The sequence below is a fragment of the Camponotus vicinus genome, unplaced genomic scaffold, assembly GCF_025532165.1.
Source record: "Camponotus vicinus isolate PSW18456_S1 unplaced genomic scaffold, iyCamVici1.0 SCAF_6, whole genome shotgun sequence".
Classification (NCBI taxonomy): domain Eukaryota; kingdom Metazoa; phylum Arthropoda; class Insecta; order Hymenoptera; family Formicidae; genus Camponotus; species Camponotus vicinus.
Genome location: NW_028141978.1, coordinates 11498895 through 11524555, shown reverse-complemented (window position 1 = coordinate 11524555; position 25661 = coordinate 11498895). Strand labels below are relative to the sequence as shown.

Here is a 25661-nt window from a genome sequence, read left to right as displayed (position 1 = left end):
CCCAAAGTCGAATCGCAAAGTGCGTCCTCGTTACCCGCGAACTCGATTTGCGCGGATTCGACGGAACGAGATCGGTGAAACAACAACGGGAGGGAGGGTGCGCAAATCAATTTATGCGAATAGGATTCGCCGCCGCAGCCGCCGTCGCGAAGAGCGATGCTGATCGAATCGCTTCCCGAGCCTGTGCTCGCATCTGGCGTAAACGCGATCGAGAGAATATCCGTGGGAATATCCGGGATTTCGTTTAAACGCGTCGATACAGACGCGTATCGTCGCGTATAACGAGGACACCCCGTACATTATTTACGCGCGACACAGGGGACGCTGGAGCCGTAAAAGCAGCGGAGCGTGCTAGGGAGAATCGCAGGACAGAGGAAAGGGGCAGGGGAGCGAGGATAGTTGGGATCTGGGACGGGGCACGCGTTCGACAAAGGGGTGAAGGAACAAGAGAGAGAAACGGTGACATACCTTGGACCGTGATTCCGAAGGCCGCTAGCAGGAGCAACCGATCGATCAATCCGCGGCACATCTTCATTAATATATCCGAGGGCTGCCCCGTCGTGCGTCGTGCTCTTTCCGTTCCTCCGTGATACCGTTCGGGGATCGCGCGCGCACAACGTCAACCGAAACTCTACGAGGGTAACGTAACGCGATGCGAGGAGAGAGGCGGAGGATCGGGGCACCCGAGCACGTCGATCAGCACGCGCGCGTCATCGACGGCATCATCTCGTCTCGTCTCGTCGACGACTGATCTCGTTAACGCGATCTTCCACTGCGAAGGACGGATGTGTTTTTCCCTCTTTCTATTTATTTACTTGAACGCACTTGAGGCACACAACTCCGCGAGATTCGGCGTCGCGCGCGCGCGCTCGCGGGCGCGCGAACGATATATATATGTGTATCGATATGTGTCGTCGTTGATCACCGTCGTCGATCGTCGTCTACATGAGCCGCGTCGGCCGTCGGGAAGCGCCGGTGCGGGCGATCCGCGTCTGCCATTGCACGGGGAGAACGCGGCGACGAGTTACGTCCATTCCTCCTCTTCGTGGGCTTTATAATACAGCTGGGGTATCGCGACGCGAGGATGAAACGGCCGGGGAGAGCCCTCGGCGAACTTGATGTTTCTCTGTCTCGCGTCTCGCCGCCGCCGTCCCTCGCCTGCCCTCACGGGTTGATCGATGCGCGCACCGCGCCGCTGACAACGCCGTCGTCGCGACGACGAGTGTCCATTCTACGAGGAGAAGGCCCGCACTACGCGCACACACCGAACCAGGAGAACGATGACAATCCGGTCGCGAGCGATGTCAACAGTCGCGCGCGCGCCGTCGCTCCGAGAAACGATCCATCCTCGGATCGAGAGAGAGGGAGAGGTGGAGCACGATCCTCGGCCGATTCGATCGATCGATATTTATGATATCACTCGCGATCGGCGGAAGGGTGGAAGGGAGAGACGATCGCGGCGAGACGTCACCCGGACGGCCGGCGGTCGCCCGTCGCGATTCGAGTGTCGCTTGGTCGCATGTTGCGTACGACGGTTTACCAACTAGACGTATATTTCACAAGCACCGCTTCGCGTCGGTCGTTTGCGCCAAACGAAAACAGATACGGACGGGGGAAAAAAAGCGAATGTAACCGATACCGCTGACGCGAAGGCCGATGCACGACTGGCGCGGGGCACGCAAGCGCCCGGATAAAAAGCTGAGAATATAGCGCGCCGTCCAGCGCCATCTACCGAGTCGGGAAGAACCAAACCTATAGGCGTGTGCGCGAGCGTGTGATTTTGTGTGTGTGTGTGATTTTATGTGTAATTCCGTGTATACGCCGGACTATGTAAAGTGTATGTTAGAAGCATCTCTTTTCTCGGAAACTATTAGAGATAGCGAAAAAATGATTTCTCGGTATTTCGGTCTCTCGTTGAGGCTCTTCGTGGAATAAATGAGATACCGCTGCCGGATTTTTCAGACGCGAGAAAGAGGAAAACAGGTGACAGATCGCCTTATCTCTTTAAACGGGACCCTGTGTGTTTTTCTTTAAGTCGAATCTTTTCATTTCTGCGTGTAAATATACGCCAAGATGAAGTGGTAACGAAATAAAGACGAATATTTCGCATTATTTCATCGAGGTGCATTGGAACATGAAAAGTATGTTTATTTCCTGGCGAAAATAACAAGAAGAATCGATTCCTGACGTTCTAAAGATGCATCTTTTTCACATTTAAATATAAAGAAACGAAATTTAAAAACGCATGTTGTGTCAAATGTGTGTCAAATTATTAATTCATTTGTTAAGTAGAACAAATAAGCCCCATAATGCGACATTTTACTAATATTTCATGCGACGCGGATTTGCCCCTGTGGTCTGATGAAAATTTCAACGATGTAGCTAACATAAGTATAGAGATATATAACGCATCATCGAGCCCTGCGCGAATAGAAATGGGCGATGTTAAATCCGAGCTCATAAATGAACCATCATTCAATATTATTTGATTTATTATTGAAACCGCGGCGTGAAATTTCATTGACATTTTGCGTGCGACAGATTTGCCCGCCGACAATCATATTTATCGATGTGCGTTTCGTGCGAGCGTTTGTAATATTTGATAACGTCATCTAAAATAGGAAAATATCGAGGAGATTTCGATTCTCTGACGGCTCTATTATCCCCGTTCGAAACACCCTGGACTCGCGACTCTCCACGCGGGTCTTCGACTAGGATCGGCCATCTTCGGTTCATTTTCGTGCGTAGCTCGGGAATATGGGACTAGACGCGCACAGGATTGTATTTAGAAACGTGCAAATCCCTGTCTTTAATAATCGATTCTCCCTCTTTCATTAATTTCTTATCAGATGTTCCATAAGTGTTCAGTTTAAGAGTTTCCTTATCAATTCTGATCAAACTGCATATTTTATGCAGCATTTCAAAGTGCAAGACCCTATTGTGCTCGAAAAATATCGTTTATAAAAAGAGAAGAAAAAAAACAGAAAAATATAATATTAAATTCGAATAGATTTCTGTGTCTCGTAAAGTGTGTCAAAAAAGAAATGATACGGAAATTTTTATTTATTAACTGTTCTGTCATATGTTTGACAATATTGCTTTTAGCTACACGAACGAATTTTTTACTTGACGTAATTGTCGCGCGTTTTCATTCTGTCAATTCGATATACTATTTTTGCGTAATTACTCGGTTCTTATTTTCAGCACTTCCAATACTGCATGCTTATACTTTTTAGCTACTAATATGTATCCTCGATTTTAATTTTAACACTTACTTTAATGATACCTGGAGCAACATGACAGCTCGACGTTGATTGGTCTCGCAGAATTTATTGCACGCAACTGTATATTTTTATTTAACACTATATACACTATACACTGTATATTTTTATGTGATACAATTGCCCGGTACTTTTTTCCCCGACTCCCGACATTACACGCTTACTGCGTGATATTTATATTCTCGGTAATTTAGTTTCCCTTAATTTTATTAATACGTTTTTTAAGAACGCTTTATGCGCGCACGATTACGCAGTTTTTTTGACACTTACAATATTAGATCGCGATTATATATCACCACAAGCATCTCGATGTCACAAATAATCGCGTGCAACGTACACAGACGAACGCGGAAACGACTGAATATCTCAATTTCCGGTTCCGCGTTCCGAGACGCGACATTTTGGTTCGATCCCGAATTCCGAGTTTATTACGCGAACTGAATATAATTATCGCGACATGGACTATTTGAGCTAATTTTTATTAAACGCGACATTAATATATATATCGAATAGATGCAAATATCATGTAATAAGGTTTCTTATAGTTATTAATAAACGCGCTATATGATATTTAGAGAATTAATTTATCTCTTGATATTAAATATTACTAGTAAAGCCTGCAATACACGAGCGAGAAAGAGTCAAACTAACCTTCGCGATAGTCGAGATGGTACTAAGCGAGAAACTATTATCGAAAAATGCGAGGATGCCGTGCACGAGGACTGGAAATTCTCGGAAACGAGTCCGGTTGTACTTTGCTTCGTTCTCTTCGTCCATCTCTCTTTCTCTTGTACTTTTTCTCCTTTTAAAGACGCACTTATCTTGTTTCAATTTCTATCGAAATTGGCCGTGTGTAGGTAATATAATACATCTCCACACTTCTAACAAATTACTACACACATACATGCACACACGTAGCCCTATTCGCGCCAGTTATACTACCTATACTAAATAAAGTAGCTCTTTTCCGAGAATCACTTGCACCCGGCCTCCACTTTTCGAAAGTTCTTCAGTATCTTCGCGTTGGTTCGATTCTTTTGCGAGTCTCGAGCATTAAAAACACAGTTTTGTATTTAATATATACATATATCAATGTTAATGTCACATTTAACAGAAATTAGCGTTCGAATAATCGATGACATGTCAATTACGCTTGACTAAAGTAGTGTAGGATAAACTGGGAATCTCGGAATCGGATCAGTCCTAAGGCTAATATTACATTTGTCGTACGACAAATTTTTTAAACATATTAATTGGCTGCGGAATAGAAAGTTTCTGAAGGCTCAAAAAATTACTATCCCGCAGCCAATCAATGTGCTTCAAAAATTTGTCGTACGACAAATATAATATTAGGCTAACTTCGCAGAATCGGAAAAGTTGTGAAGTTAACCGCGATAAATCGCGCGCGATCATTCGAGTCGCTTGTGGCAAAGCTTTAACCGCGATCGAGCACGATGCTCGAGACGATTTCGTGTCACCGGGAATAAGTATCGTCTCTTTAAGTGAGCGCGTGTAAGTATCGGGAGTGTCGAGAAAAGTATCTCGGACGATTGTGTCGAGTAAAGTGCAAGTTCGCGTCCATAACGCGAACGTGCGACATTTTGTCAAATGTGTATTTCGCGTGATTTTCAAGAGAGACCGTAAGATGTATTAATCAAATTCTTCGAGAGAAATATTGTTTGCGAGTAGCAAGTGTAGTAGTGTCAAATGATCATCGTATTATGCGTAAATGAACATGGAATATGTATCGGTGTGACATACTCAGAGTTGGGAAGTAACGCGTTACTTGTAACGTCGTTACCGTTACCGTTACTTTTTTTCGGTAACGATCGTTACTTTTTTCTGTCTGTAACGGTAACGGTAACGTCGTTACATTTTTACAGTAACGGTAACGAATTTAACCGTTACTTTTATCGTTACTTTAATTCTGTAATCCTGGATAGTATTCCCTTAGTAATTGAAAAATTTATTCCTATTACAAAACAGTTTACAAATATTTTGGAAAATTATATACATGCATGATGTTTTTCTCTGTATTCATAAATCTAAAATTTCTAAATTACAATAAATGAAAAATTGTATATGAAGAACATCAATGATGGAATAATTTATAATTATCGAATATATAAAAGTAATAATTATATTTTAAAATCAACTATAATAAATATTATAAAATAATAATTATATTTTAAAATAAATTAATTTAATTTCTGTATTATAAAAAGTAACGAAAAAGTAACGAATCGTTACTTTCTTAGTAACGGTAACGATAACGAGTTACTTTTCAAAATTAGTAACGAGTAACGGTAACGAGTTACTTTTCACGAAAAGTAACGGTAACGGTAACGCGTTACTTTTTTGAAGTAACGTTCCCAACTCTGGACATACTTGTACAGTAGGCGCCAATAATGCCTTAACATATGAAATTGGTCGCATTCGAGACTAATAATAACTTAATAATAACTAGTCATTATTAATCCCGAATGCGACCAATTTCATATGTTAAGGCATTATTGGCGCCTACTGTACATATGTGTGAGTGACAACCTAACCTAACCTCCACTGGACGCTCCTTAAATTAGTATTGAAAGAATCATCAAAGTAAGTAATTAATGGAATTGTCGAGAAATAATTAAACGTTGTCGTGAATTTTACATCGTGAACCGCATACTCATTTTTGATGAATGTAATTTAATTATCTTATTACAAAAATAGTTTTTTTCTTCATTATTCATAAGACAGAAATTATTTTCTTCGACATTACACGGATTTAAAATATAGCACAATGTTGCATATGTTAATCACGGCATTTATAAACACGATTGTACAAGGGAAATGAATCAACGATTATTACCAATTTTATCGAACAGATGTAACTTCCCAAAACGTATAAAATAATAAAATAATGTTTCAAAAAAATTCGCGCGGCGATATAATCCCTATATTGAACAATTTATCAAATACTTTTGTGAAAACTGCTCGATAGATATTTTCGTTTGATATTTAAATGTGAATTTGAATTCTCGAATATTTTTGATATCGCGAGAGAAAGCTTCAAATGTTACGAAACGAGATAAAAAGACAGATACGGATTATCTCTCACTATTAAATATGCATGTAAATTTATATACGTCATTTAATTAGAGCATATTCTTTATTTATATCTACCATAGTTTTGCAAGATACCCGTAAAACGGGCTGAAATTGTAATTTTAGAGCTCAAGTTTCAATCTCACATCGAGAAACGTGTGCTCGCGCAATCGCTCGCGTTTCCCGTGTCACAAATAAAATAAATCGACATTACCGTGTGTCTACATATATCGAACATCGAAATCCGAAACGCAGCGAAATTACAGTCGGTTTCAATCCCCGCAGTAACGCGAATAAACAAATTGGCAATAAAGTAGCCCGGGACCGAGTGTGGGAGGGGGGAGAAAATCGCACATTTCGCCTGTCTCATAAAGCATGCCCCGCGTCCTTTAAAGCTGGGGGAATAGGGGGAAAGGAGAGCACGGTTGAGGGGAGATAAGGGAGAGGGAGGGGAGGCAGAGGAGAAGAAAATAAAGTGGAGAGAATTCGCCGTTGTGTGAAATCGATTCCTCCGATTCTCCTTGGACGAACACATAATTACGCGGATGCCAAACTTCCGCGTCGAACATCTCCGTCGCCGATTGCCCGGTTATCACCGGGGGTTCTCGTAAACGTAGATCCAGCTCTGCGCCAGGTTACGTCTAATGTAAGCGTCTCACCGGTGGCGAGAGCGATGCCCATCGACCACGCGGTAAGAATATGAACCGTGACGTTTCACGTGTATATGTATTGCGTGCACGTGGATCGCGCCTTAATAGAAAATTTCTCGACAGATTCTCACCGTAATAACCGTCACGACGTCCTGTTTGCGAGAGCACGCGACTCTTCTCGCGAAATCGAAAGCTTATATATAAATATAATATAAAGGACCCCGCGGAATCCTTATGGAAAGTGGCTTTCGGTCAAATGTTTCGAAACTTTGCAAAAAGATAGTTCTCAACATGTAGATTAAAAGTGTCCATGGGCATGAAGCGCTAAAAATTCGAGATTTTCAGCTACAGCCATCCAAAGTGGTAGATTTTTGAAGGAGTTTGAACCAATAAGGTTGATTTTTGAGCCAGAGCTTCGCACTTTTTTGATTGCATATTTGTATAGTTGCGGTCGAGAGCTTTCCAAAACACCCTATGAAAAGCTTTTTACGTTGGGGAAAGTGAAAGTTATAAGTCCTCAAAGTTTAAGAAACATAGGCATGTAGGAAGCATGAGAATTATCAAGACTATCTGATTTATGATTTTTTGTGCTAAGTAGACTGCCTTAATTGTGTGTGTGTGTGTGTGTGACAGATTGAAAATATATACATGTATTTGTTATTTTATCCTCCTCTTTTTAAATACAGGCTTGGAACTGTCAATGGCAGAGTTACTTTTTTTGTTTTTTTTGCTTTGTTTTGCTTTTTTTGCTTTTCGACTCGAGTTCTGATGATTCTACAAAACTTTTGTATTTACTACTTTTTTGTAAAACCTCACCCAACTAAGATAAGCTACCGTTGCCGAACTTCGGAATATGCTGCAGAAATTCAAAAATCTACCACTTTGGATGGCTGTAGCTGAAAATCTCGAATTTTTAGAGCTTCATGCCCATGGACACTTTTAATCTACATGTTGAGAACTATCTTTTTGCAAAGTTTCGAAACATTTGACCGAAAGCCATTTTCCATAAAGATTCCGCGGGGTCCTTTATTATATAAATTTCATTCGCACCTTGGCGTGCATCGTTACCGAGCACTCATCTGTATACGTATCTCGAAATCGCGACTAAATATTCCTGTATCGAATCTTGATACCTCCGATATGTTGCGTTGTTTTTATACGAAATTGCGGGGGATCAAAAGCACGCTTTTAAAAAAATAAGCTTTTATAAACGTTTGAAATTAAAACATTAATGAAAATAGCGGGATTTGTCCCATTATTTTCCCATGGTTTGAAATATATATCGTGCGCTGCATTCAAAATGTTCTAAATTTGAAATTGTAATCAATAACGAAAGAATTTTATATTAGTATTGAAAAAATCAGCAATTTTCAATTAATACAGTTTGTTTATAAATGCATTTTATAAAAAAACATTTCCACAGTAAATACGCGTTCATATTTTACATTTTACGATAAATTTCATCAAAGAATTATCGTACAAAAATAATAAAAGCAGACTGCTGAATAAATCGGCTTATCCTTATCAAAGAATATTTAACAAAAATGTGGCATATTTTTTAGGGATTTTTTAAAATTTATTTATTTTTTAGACTCGTGCTTATCGCATGCTTTTGTTGGCGGATTTGCTTTTGACAGATGTATTTGTAACGCAATCGAGAGAAGTATTCGTTGAACGTATATCATAATCACTTCCTCGCATGAATGTATGTGAAACTCGCCTATCTGAGATGTAAATTTCTCTGTAATGTAAATTTATCAAATATCATAGTCACGTATCACAATGGAAAGCTCAAGGATGCGCGACACCTGCAAAAAATGGGAAAAGTACCGCGGTCGTCGTGTTTACAGTGCAATCGGAAGGCACGTGCAGCCGGTGGTGGTATCAAGAGATACGCGAATAAAAGGAGACTGTGTGTAATACTCGTACCTCGGGAATTCGAGCGACTGCTCGAATAATCGCCCCCTCACTCCTCGCTCTCAAGTAACTGGAAACTCATCGACGGAGGTACGTCGGAAGTGCGACGTGACATACGTTGTTGCCTTTACCAATATCGTAATTGCTTTTGTGCGATCTGATTAATCTCCTTCCGCGACTAATGATTCGCACGACGACCGATCAAATCGAACGACGACGACAAAAACGGCGATCGAACTCGAATTTTCTCACTACGATAAATCGCACTGACATCCTTTAACCGACTCTTAATAATGATTAACTAGCTCTCCGTTTTCTCTCATGTTATCGGACTTCCAATTAAAATATACACAGTGTCTCAAGAACAATTTAAATGAAATGTTTTAATGACGCCTTCCTTTTGAATCTAAAAATCCACAGTTGATTTTTTCTCGAGGATAATTTCGGGATAGTTCACGATTTATTGCTTATTAATATTAAACAAGTAACGACAATCTCGATAATATTTTTTTTTCATTAGATTCTTTTAAATTAACCCACGTTAAGTTTTTATTTATTCATAATTTGAGAGCTATTCGCGTCGTGGCTTTTAATCGAAGAAAAATGATACGAGATTGTGGTCGCGGACTTTGCCATTAAAATAACAGTTGTGTGGAACACCCTGTAGATAAAGTTACAAAATTTAATTAATCGAGGTTAGCGCCGATCGGGATCGCCATAACCGGTCCTAACCGCCCATCATATTATCCTGCGAGATAACCGCTGTCGTTAGCACGGCCAGATAAATATTGTCGCTGAATATTGTCAGGTAACTCGGGCGTAACCGCATTTTCGCACTCCATTTTTATTTAATCTATCTATACGCGGTTACATGTATTGCTTTTCCTACACTCGTGTATTAATTACAGGTAAATGGTTTTTCGCACTGTCGCTCGTTCGACAGTTCGATAAATAAGATAAGGCTTAGATTAATTAGTCGATCAGTTGCAGGATATTAATGTGTACGCGATCGTGAAATACGTATGCGTAATCATACATCGACATTCGCAAAGCAAACGTTAGACTAAGCAGAAAGATTGAAATAGTTTTGATGATGAAGCGATATTAATGGAGGCGAGAAAAATATATATTACCATTCTATAAAGATTACATCCAGATTGTGTATTGAATCGAGTTATTATGAAGAGTTATAGGGATTATTTTCTTGCGATAAAAATCAAGCAAATTGAATCCTAATTGAATTTATACCCAGCATATCTGATTGAATTATAATTAATCGAATCATTATTAGAGATTATTTATCAGTTTTATACATATATGTAGATCGAACAAATTTTATCTTAAATCTTACAAAATGAGATATATATATATGTATAAAATTTTACATTAAAATTGAAATTTTGCATTAAAAATTACGAGTCGCATTCTCTATTACATTCGCAAGAGTCATAATCGGATCGTGAGCTTGAATCGTTGCTATTATGAGCCTCGACATCAGTCGCTCGAAATAGTTCCTGTCGAAGACTGTCTATTATATCCGGTCGTTTATCGACAGACGACAAGTAATCCAAAAGGTCACCGACAATTTCACGACGCGGTCTGTTGAAAAATGTACCTACGACCTCGGGAATATCGATGAGCGGCTGCTTCGATAGGACGTGTCTGCGAGAACGATTTTAATGACGTATCATTAATCTCGAATATTCCCCGACGCATATTAAGTATTATAATTGGCACTCCAGACGATTTTTATCAAGTTATCGTTAGAAAGCGGGTACAAATTAAATTTCAATCTGTCAATTACAAATAATTTTATCGTAATCATATATAAAAACTAATTAAATATATAAATATACAGAGAAATATACGAATTTTTCGAATCAGTTTTAAATGCTAGGGGCATGTGTGAGCTGACCTTAACAAAATGGTGATTAAACCTTTGACTTCCGGATGTAAGTTAAAGTAAATTTCATTTTCCCTTCGAGTAGTCATTTTCATTTCGTTCAAAGATTGCTTCTGATCTCTCGTTAAAGCGCCTATATCATAATTTTGCATGCCGTGCGGCGGATCCGCGGGATGAAAAGCATTTTTGGCTTTAAAGAACCGGTTGAACATGACGATCGTCGCTTAAATGAGAGAATTGTAGAGTACTGTAACGTTTCTTACATAATTTTACAGATATTAATTTTATAAACTATTATTTTGTATGTGTGTTTTTATTATATTTATTCATGTGAAATCGCAAATGCGTCGCAGAAATTCGTCAAATATAAAAGTAAATTGAACGTTGAAAAATTTTGACGTGAACGAATTAGCTTTTGTTTTACAAAATAAAATACACGCACGAATCTGCACACATGTGATGTAACAGTAAGGTATAAATATGCAATCTATGACAGCGATACCCAGGCGATGACTCATGTCACGTATATATCTGCAAAGATTTGTAAACTATAAGCTTTTCTAGTTAACGATTTTATGTGGAAAACCCAAGAAAATTATCATAAAATTTCCATTAAAATATTACAACCTAGACAATACAGAAATTAATATAAAATATCAAATTTCTTTATCTTAATAAGTACTGCTAATATATCCTCTTGCAAGGTATTCAAAATAAATAATGTATCAAAAAATAGTGACATATAAAAAAATTGAGGTATAGCTTTTTATGATCAGAAATATATAAGCATAAAAAAATCATTAATTTAGATATATACTTTAATTTTTACAAATTGTTTACATTTCGTTTCAGTTGTTCCAATGTTTGTCATAGATGTTTGATTTTGATAGATTTCCCGAGTGGAAAAATGTTGAATATTTTTTTACAATTTGGAGTAAATTTATTTCCAAATCGTGTTTTTGCATTCTAAATAAAACAGCAACGCTGACTAAATTGTTTTTTCTTTTTTTTTTCCAGAGAAATTTCTAATTTATTCTATTTTTACAATAAAGTATTACAAGTTAGAGCGGACAAATGACATTTATATATATATTAATCTACGTTTAATTACCAAGTCTAACGCGTACTAAAAGCTAATTATCATATAATCTTTTTATCTCTCCTAAATATCGACACACAAGCGATATGTATCTCATATTCTCCATCGCATTCTCAGAAATACCTGTTTGTGGCATTGCGATTGCCTTAAGGGAATTATGATACTCTTTTATTTCATTTTTTGCCGCGCACAAGGACGTCGAATCAATAGTCTTCAATAAGTCGTTGCCCGTAGGCCGATCACTTATCGATTCCACACAATCATTATTGCGCTGTCGGAAGGTTCGCGATTCAAGGTAATTTCCGTCAAGTACTATTTACACTTATTAATTGACTTGTTTATTTTTCCATTGACTAGATGCCGGGATTTCTATAATATCGATATTTACTGCCGTGGCGAGCCTCTATTTAATACTGGACATAAAGTTGACGTATACGACGGAAGAAGAATAAATCTCTCGAACATATTTTGATTATGATTGATATAGTTTAATCCATCGGCACGTACTCTCTAAAAGTGAATCAGTGTATTATCACTGAAAAACAGTAAATAGTCACTTATTACAGCAGTTATAAGTACAGCACTGTAAATCAGTGATATTTTATTGAAAGAATCAGTTAATAATTTTGACTGTTTCAATCAGTAATATTTCTCAATATTAGTAATATTTCTTTCGTTATTGTCAGTAACATTAAACTACAATTCATCTCTCTATCTGTTTCATATAAAATTAAAAATTTTATTTATATTTACTAAATATTTATTATATTAAAAATTTTATTTTATTTATATTACATGCATATTGAACTTGTTATTTTAAATAGATAACGAACGAATAATTTTCATTAAGTCGCCAGACATTTATTTGTCCGACTTATAAAGATCGATTTAATATCTGAAGCCTCTCTATTGAGATTGTATCAGAAATTAAATCGAAATAATACTTCTAATTTTAAATGTCGCTCTTTGCAAACTTTATATAATTCTTATGATTAAAATTAAATACGAGAGAGATAGCAATCGTAGCGGTAAACGAACAAACTAGCGATTACTGGTTTTACAGTAAAATTTACTGGTTTTACAGTGAATTTTATTTTAACTGACCATAATCAGTGAGATATAAGATAAAATAACAAACAAGTAAGCGTTTCCACTGAATATCAGTAAAATACTCACTGATTCTCAGTGAAATCTTATTTTACTGTTTAAATTAGTGATATTTTCACTGATTCACTTTTAGAGAGTATAGAGGAGCATCACTTTCTTCTCTCGAGAGGAAGGGATCGCGTTCTTATTGCATTTTTTTTTTACAGGCGCAAAAGATTACCCGCATAAAGCGCGCGCTTCTGATATATCGCCCGCGTAGCACAACTAACGGATTAATATTCTACATGTCATAAAAAAAGATACGACCGCGAGAGGCAGAAGCGGGGGAGGGAGCGGAGGAGGGGGCGGCGCGTCGCGAATACGGTAATTAAAATGCTCCGGCAGGAAGCGACGTCGCGCCGCGACTCCTTTATTATCCGCCGCGCGCTTCGCGTCTCGACGCCGCGACTTTTTCCGCGGCGCGACTCATCGCTCAGCCCGCGCTCATCGGATATTGCGGCGACGACCGTTGATTCCCCGCCTTTTTTTTTCTTTGTTTTCCTTCCTCGATGCGAGGGGTTTCCTACGGTTTGCGCAAGAAAAAAATGCAAATGCTGCGATGAGCAAGAGAAACCTTTCCGTCACCGCGAAATTGCGCAACGACGATGACGATTTGACGGTTGTCCCGTGATTTTTTACCAATTGCGATCGACCAATGCCGGTTTACATGGCTTACGTATTGTTTAATTTTTTTCAAAATACGAATTTTAATCGCGCAAGGTAAATAGAGTTCTCTTTACGAATTTGTCGCAGCTTCTCGTTTTTTCTTGATGCACCGCAACTTGTTCGCGAGCTTCTGTCGTATTTTCTTGTGGGTGGCGAGCATCAGGAGCCACAGTATCGGCCATATCATCCGGCATATCTTGAGTATCACGAGTTTGTTCAGGCAGGCGAAGAGCAGGCCGAAGAACCAGGGCGCGCCCATCAGCAGGTACAGCTGCAGGAAGAGGAAGTACTTCTTTTTGAGGGCGTTGGTGTTATTCCTCGTCGCTATCTCTGTGCTCTGTTGTATCCGTATGATCTTGTACGTGGTGAACACGAACAGCACATTATTCCAGAAGAGCGTCAACAATGGTATGCCGAAGAAGTAGAGGTTTACTATAAAGTTTGGTCCGTCACGGTACTGACGATAATTCGGCTTCAATGGAAAATCGTCCGGGATTCCGGGATAAAATTCCAGGATGAAGGCAACGATGGCAGGGATGAGTGCGCCTCCCCAGGCAAGAACGCCGTACATAAGAAGTCGCCTATTTTCTTCCTGGCTGGTCTGCTGACCGGATCCTACCATCCAGCGAAATCGCGTAATTGACAGAGTCATGTCGAAGCAGATGACGTTGAGCCAAAACACGGTGGCGTTTGTGAAATACTGCAACATTATCCATAGAAATGTGGCGAAGTCATCGCTCATCGGACATTCGCATAGTTCGCAGAAGCCGAGGAACATCAGAATGCATCCCTGCAGTAACAGACAGACATTGTGACGCAGCACCGCGCGATTATAAATACTCTTGCCCAGTTTCGGAACGGACAGATATACCACGACGACGATAGTGCAGAGGATTACGTGGGCCACGTTGGTATCCATATAAGTCTGCGCGCCCCAGAAAAAGACCATTCTCAGATCGTTGCTATGATGAACGATCTCCTTTCTGTCGTCCCTCCTTACATTCGAAGTCATGTCGATGGTAGTGATGGTGGTGATGGTTGTTACGGTGATGATCATCGTAGTTTTCGTCATCATTATCGTTTCAGTTTTCCAGTTTTCCTTCTTTAAAGTCATTTCCGCACACTTGACGAGCACTGTCGTACCGTTGATCATATTCTCGATACAATAATCTTTCGGTGCGAGAAACGTCGCGTAGCCGCGCAGGAGATGACGGCTCGTGTCGGCGTCCTCGTCATGGCAGTTCAAGCCAGGCATCGACGCGAGCACTGTAGTGATCTGTTCGGACGACATTGTTTGCCAGGAGTCGTGCGTGGAGTAGTTGAACTTGTTCGGTTCCACGTGGACGCATTTGAGATTTTCATCGAATGCGTAATCGGCAATGCAGCACTTTGTCGGCGCGTTTGTTTCGTGTACAACTTTCGTCATCGTTGCTGTCATCGTCGTCGTCGTCGTCGTCGTCGGGTAGGTCGTGATGATCGAAATATGACATAATAGGAGAATCGCGACGGACGATCCCGACGCGTGCATCCTGGCCCGACAGATTTCTTCGCACTGACCGATCGCGAACGTGTCTTTCCCGATGTTTGACAAGTCGGAAACAACCGGACCGACTGTGTCTAGCCGGCGTCTTGTCGTTGCAATATCACTGTCGCATTTTTCTTCCGTTTCTTTTGGATGACGCAGCCATGCCACGGTATGCGTTTATCGCGGAAGACACGCGCGATGGTAGTGGAGACAAGCTCAAACAACATCACTGATTATCACTGTTGGCCGCAGATATTACATGCGGTTAGTTTTCGCAATAGCAATATTTTGCTATTATATTCGGGGATTTTGATATTATGCAATTGATGAAAATTTCCATAAAGAGTTTATTATTAAAGCATATAATTATAGTAATAATCGTATAATTAACGTAGGAATAATCGTATAATATTGTAAGAATAAGTAGACAATATATTATTTTAAAGGAGGCATTTTTTAATAGTGAAATAAAAAGAAAGACACATATCAGTAATAAATATACGATGATATATTCTATTTTTTAAATATATTTTTTAATATTTTAAATATTTTTTAAATATATATTTTAAATTATATTTTAAATATATATTTAATTAAAAGAAAAATTATATGACATGTATCAATATTTTGTCACCGTTTATATTTATTATTAACCTCACTATTTTATTAATTGACGATTGATTTGAGATATAAATGGATATAATTTAAAGAAAGAAAGGCTTATCTAGGTATATCCTTTGATTTTTAAAATAGATGCTTTGATTTTAAAATAGATTTAAAATAGATAATCATAATATTAGACAAGCATAAATTCATACTTATAATTATACACTTTATGACTTTCTTTTTTTTTTTTTCAAACTATTGAGATACGAAAAACTAAATATTTGCGACGTAGTGCTGCGAGAAGACAACACTAAATTTACTTTACGATCAATTAATCGTGAGCTACCAAAGAATTTTAGCATATTTATGTAAAGCAAACGAGCGGCTACTTTGAACGCGCGGTCATGCAGACAACGTGCCAATTATGCAAAGTTTTCTTCTGGTGTCATACATTTCCCGGTATTCGAGGCGGACCGACGTGTTAGGAGAAACGGCTTTAACGTCACAAGTAATGTAATTGTTACACGTAGTAAATTCCCATTTCATTTTCTGCAACGGAGGTATCGGGACGACGATCTCGAGCTGCTGCGGAATAGTGGAGAACGTGGACGCGTGAAGGTCAACGTTAGTAAAAGAGAACGGGGGAAGAAGGGAGAGACAAGATCCGGAGGAGAGAAAGAAAGGGTGATATATGTACAGCAGAAGTAGTGTGTCAGCAGATGTAACTTTTCTTATTGTTTTCTTATCGTTATACATCGAAGAGATTGTCGGTGTAAATTATAATCTTTTTGAAAATATGATTGTAAGAAAAAAAAAATGATTGTCGTGAAAATGAATTTTAGGAAATTAAATGTGAAATTTTGACAGTAAACAAAAATAAAGTTGGGCATTTGTGTGCACGTGATTACATTGCTGAAATTATTTAAAAATATTTAATAAATAACAACTCTCAATTAAAGAATAAAAATATACTATAAGTATAAAAATTATTGAGAGAAAAAGAGAGAGACAGAGAGAGAGAGATTATAAAATATACTATTATTAAACTATCTATTGAACTGGGTTATTTTTTATTTTTTTTGTCTGTATATTCAATGTTTATATACGCAGTCCTCAATTAACAAACCAGCCAATAATCGATATCATTCAATTTGTCGGCTATTTTATATTGTTTTTATTTAAAAAATATTTTTTTTTCAAAATAGATAACCGTCCGTCCGTAGCATCCATCCGTTTTTACAATTTTATTTTTGATATTTACATTACAATTTTAATCTTACCGGTACACAGTCGATACTTAAATTGAAGTCAAAGTAGCATTACATAGCACTAGATGACGTTACACTCGCAATTTACAGTCGATAAATTTGAATTAATAATCACGGAGCATTATATATCTTGATCTCTTAAAATTAATGTAGGTTTAATTCAGTATTATAAATGTGGACACAGAAAATAGATACAAGAATGATAATTATATATTTATCGCATAATTAAAATATAGACTAATGTGAAACATAGCTATATAAAAAACGATTTGAAACAATTAATCTTAAGTGAATTAAAGATTAAAATGAAGATTAGATTTACAACAAAATTTGATATTAGAAGAATGAAAAATTTCAGATTTTGTTGCCTTTTTTGCGAGAAATAAATCTCAAAAAACTCGAAAATATGTCATTAATTTTTTCTTTTTACGTAGATTGTATTTCATTATTCGAATATTAGGAGGTGCAGGGAATTTTAGATTTTTATCCGCAGATGTAGGGGGAATTATAACTAGAAATACTTTATTGATACTGTCACGATGGATACATGATAACGGTTAAGATAGCTTGGAGCATAAGAGCTAGTAGAAGGTCGATTTCTTTGATCGTTAGGTCGTTGGCAGTACCGGTACCGTTGTTGCACAAATTGGTCTCACAACAGGCAGTACAGGCGTAGAGCTTAGTGCGTTCCCCGATCACGATGCATCCTGGCTCGCACTTGTTGACGCAATTCCTTTCCACGGACCACGTTTGCGCCATGGAAGTCGAGTTCTCATTGCTCAATGTATAGGAAAATCGTTTCACCTGCAAATTCGTTCATAATTATCATTAGATAAAAAGAAAGTGACGTCGCTTACAAAATTTCGTATCGAATGTATCTCAAAATTCATTTTTTATGCAAGTTTAATTCAAATGTCACCATAACTGGCGTTACATTTGCATCTACGTGAGATCTTTTCCTGAATAAGTACTCGATTCGATGATACATGATCTTTTTTTTTTAATCTCTAATGTGTAAAATTTACAGGCAATAATATAATACACACACATTATTATAAATTTATCAATTATATACATAAACGTATACGTATATTTATAATGTAAATATTATTCATATTTATATAAAAAATTGTTTATTTTATCATTATATATATATATATCAGTATATATCAATTCAGGTTGAAAGATTTTATATTAAAATTTCTCAAAGCGATGTTTTGATACAGAAAATTCAATTGCGGTTTTATGCAAGATTTCAAATCACAAAGGAAATCCAATAATTAATAGACATCCTATGTATTTTGTAAACTTGCGCGTAATTAATTCTTTTTTAAAAAAACGAATATTGCAAAAAATGGCACGCGTATCACTTTTTGACGCATATATATGTGTATTAAGAAATAATGATTTAGAAATAATTAATAAGATTTCAAGGATATTTTAAGTGAATATTTAGAAAACTAAAACCTTTCGCAAGTAAATGCAAAATAAAATAATATATATGCAATAATTTCTTAATTTCCTCTTTTTACACGTATATTATTTATTTTTTATTGTGTTAATAAAAAAAATGCGAAAAATATATTTTAAATCCTATTTTTATCCTATTTAAAATGTATAATCTGATATTTTTCGATGAGAATCATAACTGCCATAACTGATAAATAAATAACCGTGATTCGAGGTATCTCGTGTATGTAATAATTTACCCACATGATAGGTGCGTGCTTATGAACGTGATGTATATAAACAAATAGATATTAATTCGCCTAGATAAACAAGTAACATGATATAAATTGTTTTGACAGATTCATATTAAATGCGCGCGTGTGAATTTGCCACGCCATCCGTTCATTACAATCTGGTTTACATATACTCGTAGCACTTCGGTTGCCGTGTCACATTTCTACGCAATATTGCATTTCGTGCAATATGCAGTTTACATATGTTAATATGTTAACGTATAACGATCAATTTTAATATAAACACAACGCGAGGATGGTACTGTCACATAAATACTGTTCCATAAAAATTAAAATGAAACGTATTACGCAGTCTTACCATGCACATTCTTTTGTCATCCGTACACTTATGCCTGAAGGTGCTGGAATTACCGATATTGTTAGTTAGATTGATACACTCCTCATCATTATCCATTGTAAAGCATTGGTAGCACCATAAGTCGTTAGCTTTTTCGGAAGCCGCCTGAGTTCGATGCTCTTTCATCGATAGCTGACCTGCTTTCATCATAAATACACCACATATTATATAGAGAAAAGCATATAATTTCGAATTATGTATTTAAATTATGTGAAAAATTTATGTCGAAAATTTAAGTGAAACGTGCTACATTTGTCTCGGCAGATGTTGTCAAGTTAAATGCTTGAAATATTCTTGTATTTTAATAACATATTGAAATATAAATTTGAATTATAATAGAAAGATATCGAATTATATATTACAAATGATTTATTATATATTTTCTATTTCAGATGCTTGCTGTCAATTTTCGTTTCATGCTGTAAAACTTGCATGTTCATGGCACGGATCAATTATGTGAATTATCCGTTTTAATTCTCTCTCATTTATATATATAATATAATTGTTTATATTTAGGAAAGAGCAAGTAAAATTATAAGTTAATCTTAAAATTTCGAATTAAGAATATAAAAAATACTTGATTCTAATACTTGATTATAAATAATACATCAGAACAATGCAACATTGCATCCGTTAGATTGATTTTGAAAATTCTCGTTTATCATAATTGTGATCGGACATAATGTTATACAATATAATATACATTTTTCAATTACAAAAATTTTTCTAAAAAAAAAAGAAAAAGAAACATTTCAAGCAACATGCTAGGATTAGATAAAAAATAACCTTAAAATTGTAACTTGTCTGCTACAAGTATATTTTCAGGATCGCTAACTAATTTTTACTAAATTTTACTAAATTTTCCTGTCAATTTTTATTAAATTAATTTAAGTAAAATAAATTTTATTATGTAAATTAATACATTTCTAAAAACAACCATGACTCTCAGCGGCGATGCACCGTGTGATTAACGTCCGACCGATATATTCTAGATAATTTACACTTACCACTCGTGAGGGTTATCAGCGCGATAAGCAGAAAGCACGTGACAGGGAAACGTACGTCCATCTCGTTCGATTTGGTTTCACGCGTACGTCGCGAAACTAATCGCGATGACAATCCGACAGGCGTGCATCACATTTTCGCGGAGCTATTCTCGGAAATTCGTACGTCGGTTTTACGCCGAGAATCGCGGTGGATCCTGGCGCTGGTCCAGAGGAACGGCGCTTGATTCCGACGCCATGCTGCATCGGCACGAGCGCCTGCGTCAAGGCTGACTTGCTCCAGAAACCTCGAAAGTCGAAAATCAATATTCGCCAGCGAAGGGATTTGTCCCCGCGATCACGACCATTCGACGTCACAGCCGTTACGTGAGCGACGCCGTCGATCGTTGTCGGGAAAAATCTTGAACGACACCTGACAGACGAACGCACCTTAAACTCCCCCTTGTCATCCATTATCGTCTACGCGCGACGCCCGATTAATTTTAGAAGCAAAACCCTCATAGTTAGAAAATACCATCGTTAACGATCATATCCTTCACAAGGATTAACCGTTGTCAATGATGATTACGTGGAGGATAACGAGTTTCATTAATTAAAAGTCGACGATCAAAAGAGACCTTTGACAACTTGAAACTTACGACAGAGTTTTTAGGATCCGATTACAGGACACGATTTTGAAAAGTTTTTAATATATTCTTACTAAGCTTTCTGCTATTAATGCTTTTAATTTTTTATAATGAAAAAATTTACTTTTTCGTAATAAAAATAAATAAATAAAAAGAGAATTATAACACTTCATATATCTTATTTTTTCGTTCAGACATGTATATACATATGTAACATTTATATTATACAATATGTATATAACATTTTTTCATACCACATATATACTTCGATAATGTATGTGTATATACATCTTTTTTTTTATTTAGAATAAAAAGAATAGCTTAGGGGTTACCCATCCGGCTATATATGTACATCTACTATTAAGAATGCAAGATAGTGACATCTAGAGTGAAAAGAAGTGATAAATATGTAAAATACATTAACAGCTTCTCGTTTTAGCACAACTTGATATCATTTTATACGATTTCATTAAATATTTATATGAAACGGCTAACTAGAAATTTAATAATTAGCGATAATGGCTTTCCAAGGTTTCTCATCATTTACGGCCTTCGCTACCTGAAAATTTTATCCCTATTCGTTTTTTGTTTAATGCTATATTCTAGAATCGCCGAAAGTACATTTTCGTGTCAGTGAGAAGTTTTTAGATGGTGAGAAGTTTCTTATGGTTTTTAGACTTTATTATCATTTAATGTCTTTAATTATAGAGGAGTATTTTTTTTACAGAGAAATATTTTTTTTATAGAGGAGACTTTTTTATACAGAATTTTTTTTCTTTCTGGAATATTTTGACAATTGCGAACCACGATCGAGTGATTCCAATGTATAATATCTTTATTTCTTGATATTTTTTACACATAAAAATGCTTATATGAGTAAACATTTAAATTTTATTTGACAGCGAAAATTTCGTAAAAGTTACAACGAATTTGCACACGATGAGAGATAGCATTTCGTCGCTTTAATTTCTCTGGGTATTCTGACCATGTTAAATTGTTCTCACTTAGGGTTGTGGTCTTGCAACGATGTAACAATTCTGCAAAGTTCTAATTGACCCAACTGGGTACTCGCGTTACAGTAACGAATATATTTTTGCGGTTTATGAAAGCATTGAATAAAACTACAGACTATTCATACAAAGTTATGATATCTCTTTTAATTTATCAGCTTCAATTTTGAAATATCGACATTTTCTTTATTCAATGATTAATTTCCTCAATGCAAGATAAACGTGAAATTTTCTCTTTACTCGTGGTAGAGTAACTTCTCATGCACTCTCTCTTTAACGTATATAATAACATAATAATGTAAAACATGTGCTGGAAGAACATTATATTAAGAAGATAATAGTATTACGAGAATAGCTTATTATGTAATAATTATGTGTAATAGCTGTTACGTAAATATGTATGAGAACAAGATTTTAATTTATATAAGTATTTTAATATAAGTAATTTTTAGCTTTTTGACAAATTATTTCTATTTCAAATAATTCTTTTAATTTTAATTTCTTATATAACATTATCATATATCTCAATTTAATCTATATTTAGATTATATAGCATGTTAGTAAAACTTTAAATTAACAATAAATATATCAAACGCAGGATTCTTCTTGAATTATTAAAAAAAAATTGATTATTATAAGGCTTATTATTAGACATATATTTTACAATCGTTTGTAATATTGAAACATAATATTTTTATTACAATAACATTTCATAAATCGATGTGTAGTGTTGATTATATATACATAGTTAGCAATAATTCAGCACATGATAAATATTAACAATTAAACGATTATTTGTTATTGGAATTGTGGTTATTTAAAAAGAAACACGCTTTCTTTGAGATATAACATCCAATAATTTCAGACAATGTACTCACTACAGTCTATTGTACACCTGCACATTGCAGGGGTGAATACCCGCAGGGGAATCGATTTCAGTTTCCCAGACAGCGACTGTTATGACTTTTACTGGCGAACGAACCTCTCTTCAAAGAATGTATAGAGAGCAAATATTGAGCCGACATTAAGACGTAAGGGAACCGAAACTAAAGACGAAACGAATACAAAATGATAATAATACTAGGAGTAATATTAGATAATATCAGATAATACTAGATATTAGATAATACTAGACATATCTTAATAAATAGCGTAGATAAAAACGATACTGATTGAGAGGATTTTTAGGATTTTAAATGCCTTTTCTCATAATATAATGTATTTTCTATAGATTCGAAAAATAATGCAAAATATTCTCCACTATTATTTAAAAAATTTATTATCAGCATTTATTTTTTGCAGTTGTAACATTTATAAATTTCTATTATTTATTTTATAAGAAATATAAGAATGATAAATTTAATTAAGTGTGGTTATAAACAATCATATATTTATAATATTTTCCCTGCAATATTTTTTTAATAATATTTATAATTGAGTTAAAATTTTTGTTTATTATTGTTATTATCTTAATGTATAGATTGTTTAGTTTTAACATTACAAATTACACTCGAATTTACATCATAAAAAAACGTAATAAAACGTTCCTTTCAGATCCTTTTGATTTAAAATGTAAGTTCTGTCAAGTAACACATGTGTTACATCGTGTATTCACATTCATACGAGTATACGCGAGCTATATTCATCATCCCCGAAATATCAAATTTTGATATTTGCAGAACGAATGTCAACAACGGTTTACAAATCGATGACATACTCTGTGTTGTTGAATATGACCAACGTAGACAAGTTAAGCGAGAGCTTAATGTCAACGGATGAATTTCATGCGGGAATATAATCCGTCTAGTGCACGTTATCCCATGTTTCCATTGCGTGTTGTGAAATAAAAATAAAGTGCGAACAAATAACAAAATCTGTGCGATCGAAGAGAAGGAATATCTACGACGTACAATCAGCTGATCCACAGACGAGTAAAGCTCGCGCTCCGACAAGTTTTGATACATCGAATAAACTATCCGCGATAAATCGCGAATATCCTGCGAGATACACAAGAAACCACGCTATTTAGACGACACTTCGAAGAGAAATGTTGAACAATAAGTTTGTAACTCCAGTATCATTTCATGGGGCTGTCTTGCTGAGCAAATGTAACTCTCGAACGATGAAAATTATTTATGGCATGAATTTCGCGCACGCATTTTAGCTTGTTATATCAAATTGGAGGGAAAATATCTTTGACGTATATGAGACTTTTTAAAAACAGTTATATATATATATTTTTCTTTTTTTTGGAAAAACTAAAACAATTTAGCGCGATCTTGTAATTTTTAACATTAAATATCTGAAAAGCACATTACTGAAAAAATATATTGAATAAGTACACACAATCTTCTTTATATTATAATTAAATAATGAAATCTTTTGTCGTATTTGCATTTTTTCTCAAAGTGTGATTCGTCAACAGTACTGACTTCATCAAGTACTGATTTTGCTGAATAGTCTTAATCTTACTTTCCGCAAGAGACATGCATTCTTAATTATCCATGTAAATCTTTTTGTACTAGGTAGCCTCAAGTAAAGTTGATAATCATTGTCTTGTAATGCGCATTAGAATTAATTGCGATAAGATGCAATAAACGACTAGCTCGCGCACCAGTCAGGGAACGTATAATACACTTTAAACCTCACAGATCCATCTAAAGCGATGTTGTTCCCTTTTAAGCACTTCGTTTGCATTTGGATTGTTTCTCTACTTAACGAAACGCGATGCCATTGTCATTTAACAATCACATAAAGTTTCGATTGCCTCCACGCGCTGCGTTGTTGGCAATAAATATCGCGTATTTGGGAGATTCTATAACTGCGGTAAAAGCATTTTTCGGGGTTACTATATACAAATAGAAAAAGAGAGAGAGAGTTAGATAAATAAACAGTGAACTCTTTGCACTTCGCTACTGCACGCACTTCATCTCTTTGTTACTGACACATTCAAGCGCTATATAATTTTAAAGACATGTAAAACTTATTGCTAGTACGCGCGTATATTTTTTTATACATTTATTCATTTAATATTCATCCATTTTTTCTAAAGGAATTGATGACTGCTTAAAATTAAAGTGAAAATATTGTATTTTTGATAAAAATTCTTTTATGATTGTATAATTATCGTAGTAATTAATTAATGTAATTAAAAAATAGATGTTAAAATATCAAAAATAAATACTTGAATATCTTTGTATTTGAAAAAATTTTTAAATTTCTCTAAAATTTCGGCTTGAATATTTCGGAAAAACTTGAATATCTCTTTAATAATCTTTTTGACAATTCTTATATATTCTTGAATAAATAAATAATTGAATTTTGTTTGAAAATGGATTTCTCAAAATAACTTATAATGAATCTATACGTCTATCTGATGTGATAGTATTTCGTCACCAGTATAGTACTTTTGCGAGTTCTGATTAAACTGAATTTTTAATATAGTTTTGCGATAATTTAATAATCCTATAAAAAGAGGTGTTCGTGTTGCAGTGATGAATATTATGTCGCTCTGTTCGTGATAATATTAAATAAAATAAATAAAATTATTGAATATCTATATAAAATTTGAGTATTTGAGATTTAATTCTTTAATTTCGGTATTTTTCTTGATCGATTCCTTTCAAATTTCAATACAGAAAGTTTGTAAAATCTTTTTTGATTTTGCTGCAAAGTTAGATTAGTTACTTCTTGTATTTCTTTAATCTAAGATTATGTAATATAACGTGAGATATATAAGAGTATCGCATGACAAAATTTGATAGCAGCAT

The 25661-nt window shown here is 35.6% G+C and overlaps 4 protein-coding genes across 5 annotated transcripts in view; all 4 read right to left on the bottom strand.

Moving 5' to 3' along the window:
• The window catches only part of LOC145973845 (roundabout homolog 2), a 107253-nt gene extending 105596 nt beyond the window's left edge, over window positions 1-1657 (bottom strand). Inside the window, exon 1 of the mRNA XM_083103444.1 lies at window positions 469-1657. Coding sequence (XP_082959570.1) covers window positions 469-535 — 67 coding nt within the window. The 5' untranslated portion in view covers window positions 536-1657. The remainder of the gene's footprint in view (window positions 1-468) is intronic.
• A 7813-nt stretch (window positions 1658-9470) lies between these two features.
• LOC145973239 (uncharacterized) lies at window positions 9471-11233 on the bottom strand. The gene is made up of 2 exons (XM_083102482.1): window positions 10854-11233; window positions 9471-10600 (listed from the first exon to the last, which is right to left on the bottom strand). The coding sequence occupies exons 1-2, from the start codon at window positions 11051-11053 to the stop codon at window positions 10351-10353; spliced, it is 450 nt and encodes a 149-aa protein (XP_082958608.1). The 5' UTR covers window positions 11054-11233; the 3' UTR covers window positions 9471-10350.
• Window positions 11234-11715: 482 nt separating this feature from the next.
• On the bottom strand, window positions 11716-15401 carry LOC145973238 (uncharacterized). The gene has a single exon (XM_083102481.1). It carries the CDS (start codon window positions 15278-15280, stop codon window positions 13823-13825), a length of 1458 nt encoding a protein of 485 aa, XP_082958607.1. The 5' UTR covers window positions 15281-15401; the 3' UTR covers window positions 11716-13822.
• Window positions 15402-17647: 2246 nt separating this feature from the next.
• Window positions 17648-20632, bottom strand: LOC145972784 (uncharacterized). 2 transcript variants are annotated; one of them, XM_083101709.1, is made up of 3 exons: window positions 20259-20632; window positions 19213-19391; window positions 17648-17955 (listed from the first exon to the last, which is right to left on the bottom strand). In XM_083101709.1, exons 1-3 carry the CDS (start codon window positions 20317-20319, stop codon window positions 17686-17688), a joined length of 510 nt encoding a protein of 169 aa, XP_082957835.1. In that variant the 5' UTR covers window positions 20320-20632; the 3' UTR covers window positions 17648-17685. The 2 variants fall into 2 exon arrangements, with proteins under 2 accessions (XP_082957835.1, XP_082957836.1); XM_083101710.1 differs by having other exon boundaries at window positions 19213-19388; window positions 20259-20628.
• Between the last annotated feature and the right edge of the window lie 5029 nt (window positions 20633-25661).